We start from the raw sequence: 4428 nt of genomic DNA, 5'->3' as shown, positions 1-4428 counted from the left end.
AGTTTTCAATTAGCCTGTTGAATCATAACGGCCCGTCTACACTACAGGCATCAAAAAATGCTTTCAACGCTTCGCCTCGCCCATTCACTTGAATGGGGTGACGTAGAAGATTTTTAATCTTTGCCGAACTGCATTGTGGGGAGCATGGCATGGCTTTGCAAGCATCACGAGCATCTATCGGCATCAAAAGTTGAACAATGTTCAACTTTTGAGGCTCGATGCTTGGCATCAGCCAATCAAATCCTGTTTATGCAATTCCCGCCAGTACAAGCGCTAGCCAATCAAACCGCATGTATGCTGATACCGCAGGTCTTGACTATTTTCCATATGTCATAAAATGGAGGATAAATTAATCATTGCTGTGGCAAGTGTCCCAGTCCTGTATGACTGTACTCTGTTCACCCACCGGGACCTAAACCGGAGGAACCAGGCATGGCGGGAGGTGGCAGAGACAGTTGGTGAAACTGGTAGGTTTTCAACTGTTTGGGGAGTTTATATCCAGTTTACTCCTGATTGGTTGTTGGTCGCGTTGCTCGCAAAAAATCGCCAAGCCTCAGACACGCCCAGCTTCAAGATTTTTTTATGCCTGTAGTGTAGACGGGCCGTTACGGCTATTCAGTATTACAGTACGTGGATTCACACTGTGTGGTTTATTGTTGTTAGAGCTCAGTTACGATAATGTTTCTTTAGTAAATTGAACTGAAAACCAGGGCATCCATCTCACAGCCTCTGTAGCTGAAGAAGATAATCGATTTTATATCTCGTTTCAGTGTAACTGTAACTATAACAGTGAGAAACACAAACTCTGCAGGCATCGACAAACTTTGAGAGTAATGCCTTTATTGGCAGTTTAAAACCTTATTCCCTTCTGATTGTGTGATATATATAGTCTTATGTTAGGCCTAAATAGCCAAAGACCTTGTCTTGTTCTGCTTCCCATGAGTTCAGCCTTCAGCTCTTAATTCGAGGCTCACAGAAAGAGACACTTGGATCATAAGGATGTGAATCTACAGACAAAAGTCCTTTAAAGCCCCTTCAACAAATACTCCATAGAACTGCATATGTAGTGGGATACTGTTAAATCCTTGCACCGTGAGTTGAATGATCAAGTTTCCTTCCAACAGGCAGAATTTAAGAAGTGAAATCCATCCCATCAGCCTGTACTCTTTCCTGTGTCTAAGTGGTTCAGCAGCTCTTCAGGTCTTTATAGGCTGGCTGTGGATTAAGCTTGCTGTTTGTTAAAACTTTTTATTCATTAAATTCTGAGGCTGTGGTGGTCTTTAGTTGCTGCTTCAGTGTGTTTTTTAAAGAGTATTTGGTCCTTCATCCATCTCAGTTTTGTCCTAATTATTTGTCTGCTGTAGTTAACGGTGGCTGTTTTAAATTAACATTTTCCGTATAGCATCAAGTCGAACATATCTGAGGTTTCAGAAATAAATGGTAGTTAATTTGCTGTAATTACAACTTTGATGCTGACATGAACAGCATTCATGAGTCAGAAACAGGTCATTACAGTGGTTCTGATGTGTCATGAAGGCGGCGTGATATTGTTTTGAAAGCTTACTCCTACATTCATAATGGTAGCACCTTCTGCTAATTGGCAAACAATTTAATCCTCACTTATCTTGCTCCCATTGTTTATTCATCCGTAAATGCAGTGTTCTCTGGTTGCATTTATCCTAGTGATAATAATGTTTAACATACAGTAGTTTCTTCGCAGTGTGCGCAGGTTTGCATGCTGATCATATTGAAGTGTAGACGGCTGCTGGTACACAAACAGCTGACGGGCAGCTCAGACATCTTAGAAGTGTTTGTTTTGTCTCCCTTGGCAATGCAGAGGGAATGCAGGATATGCAGGAATACAGGATTGTTGCTTTGTTCATCCCCTCACTTCACTCTGTTTTTTCTTTTTTGTTTGTTCTGTGACCTCAGCAGGTTTGTCTTCTTGGGGAAGTTCATGGTTCAGCGATCCCTCGAGCAAAAACTCTACACCAGCCAGTGAAGAATCTCCCACTCGTCTGGCATCTACTTTGGACGCCTCCAGTAACTCTCAGACTACAGAGAGCGAAAAGAGAGGGGAGACTTCAGAGATGCTCACGTCCACCGCCTCCAGCTCTGCGCCCAGAATCGACTCATCCAGCGGGGAGACCTGGGTCCGCGTTGAATCAGCGACCACAACCCAGCCGGGGGACAAGAGGGAGGAGACGGTGACCTCCAGAGGCAGCGGCAGAGGAGGCAGAGGAAGGGGGAAGAAGAACAGAGGGGAGGACAGGAGCAGAGGAGAGGAGAAGGGGAAAGGAGAAGAAGAAGGGAGTGGAGAGATCAGTGGCGTAGAAGCAAAAGGGGAGATACAAGTTTCACGTCGACCAGCGGATTCAGGCAAACCAAGAGAAAGATCCAGAGAAAGATCTAGAGAGAGGGGCCACAGGAAGGGACAGTCCACTACCACAGCAACTCCCACCACTACTGCTGGTCCTCTGGGGATGACAACAACTGAAACTGTTGATTTATCTACATCTTTATTCCCGTCCACCTCTCCATCAAGCTCAACAGATACAAGCCCATCCCCCTCCCCGTCTCACTCTGCTACTGCGTCCCCATCTCCATCTCCATCCCCAGCTCGTTCCCTGTTTGAATCTCAATCACCCTCCTCCTCCCCATCCCCAACTTCCTCACCTCCAGCCAATTCCCAAACCCCATTCCTTTCCACCTCACCTTCATCCCCTCGTTCCGATTCCCCGTTTCAAACCGCCGGATCAGGAGACCCCGCTCCATCCACTCACTCAGACAGCCAGGAGAGCTCTACTGACCCCCTGCCCTCGTCTCACTGGGTCCCGGTGGAGAAAGCCGCTGTGAACAGCTCTCTGGATTATCCTACATTACTGTCAGGACCCCAAGACATGGAGGAGCCCGCCTGGTCTCACACTGTGGGGTCAGGGGCCCTGTTACCTGGCAACATGGAGGAGGAAAGTAACAGAGGGGGAGTCAACATCAGCAACATGACCCTCAGCCCCTCAGGTTAGTATTGTCTCTCTGTCCTCAGGTGATTTGGCATCCTATGGTGCGTCCATGAATCTGTATATTCATTGTAAATATTTGAAGCACATTTTTGATTTGATAACTTGACTAACGTCTTATTTTTGTTGTCTTTATATTGAGAATATTAACAATATGTGGACCCCACTGCTTTACTGTTAGGCCTGGAATTGCAGCTAAGCTAGCAGGCTGTTCTTATTCAATGATCATAATTTTACCACCGAAAAGTAATACACTTTTATTTATATAAAACCCATGTAATCAATTGGTATGTAGTCCATGTAATTGTTACCAAGGACGTTGAGAGGTGCCTTTAAGGCAGGGCTATTCAATTACACATTCAGTTGGGCCAGATTTTATAACTACAAAATTCAGCTGGGCCAGACATTCAGCGGCCTGTAAAAAGCGGGTAGTGACACATTTTAAACCAACACATATTACTGCGATGAAAAATATGCAATTTTTATTCATTGTTCATCTAACAAAGGTACGTCAAAAAGTGCATAAAAAAACAACAAATTAGCATTAATTTAGCAGAATCTGAAAAAAGTGCACAGTTGTAGCATTCAATTTGTTTGCTTTAGAAGTCAAATATTCAGGTTATTTTCTTTGAACCAGGCACATCACAAAGTGCATTTACTGAATACAATAATAGCAGTCTTAATACATTTCCTCACATACAAAGAAAACAGCTAAAGAGCTCCAATGCAACACAAAGAGGTAGTACTGTAGCAATACTATTTTTTCACTTTTCAAGTAATAACAAAAAAATCATACGTTTTGGTCACATTTGACCCAGACACATTACAAAGTGCATTTAAATGAATACAGAAAGAACTGTCAAACCCTTCAGTGCACAAACCCATAACAAGGGATACATACGGGTAACTATATGAATGAATACTACACTACACGTCTACTATAGTAAACTAGGTGCTTACTATCACCTCATTTGTGATTTGTCATCGCTGACTTTCTCAATGGGAGAGGGGACATTTTTTGTTTTGAACAAGAGCAGTGATTTTTGGCTCATAGGATGTCAATGCAATCCTAAGACATTGGTGAAGAGTACTGTCAGTCAGGGAGCAGCGAGTACACAAATGTGCCATATCCCGGATGTAGAACGTCGTTCTGTTAGACAGAGACTAATAGTCCAGACTAGGACAGGTTACAGCTGGGTAGGTTATCGATGGGGTCTCGTCTGTAGTTCGAGTGTGCGGACTTAGTGGCACTAACGCCGGACGATACCACGTGCTTACTTACATTTAATGACTTTTTATTTCGCTAAAATCCCAAAAAAGGGTTAGTGTGTTCTTTCTAAAGAGTTTATCACCTTTACCAGCGTAGGCAAGGTGTCTAAAATACAACGTCAAAACGCTCGATTGGAGACGA

The 4428-nt window shown here is 43.7% G+C and overlaps 1 protein-coding gene across 1 annotated transcript in view; it reads left to right on the top strand.

The window, feature by feature from the left end:
* LOC104965402 (aggrecan core protein-like) overlaps positions 1-3023 on the top strand; it is a 24549-nt gene extending 21526 nt beyond the window's left edge. The window contains exon 10 of the mRNA XM_010794357.1: positions 1933-3023. Within this exon, the coding sequence (XP_010792659.1) occupies positions 1933-3023 (1091 nt within the window). The remainder of the gene's footprint in view (positions 1-1932) is intronic.
* The last annotated feature ends 1405 nt before the right edge of the window (positions 3024-4428 follow it).

The sequence above is a fragment of the Notothenia coriiceps genome, unplaced genomic scaffold, assembly GCF_000735185.1.
Source record: "Notothenia coriiceps isolate Sejong01 unplaced genomic scaffold, NC01 NC01_scaffold00037244, whole genome shotgun sequence".
In the NCBI taxonomy this organism is placed as follows: domain Eukaryota; kingdom Metazoa; phylum Chordata; class Actinopteri; order Perciformes; family Nototheniidae; genus Notothenia; species Notothenia coriiceps.
Note: the sequence above shows the minus strand (reverse complement) of the source record. Positions and strands in the feature narration are given on the sequence as shown.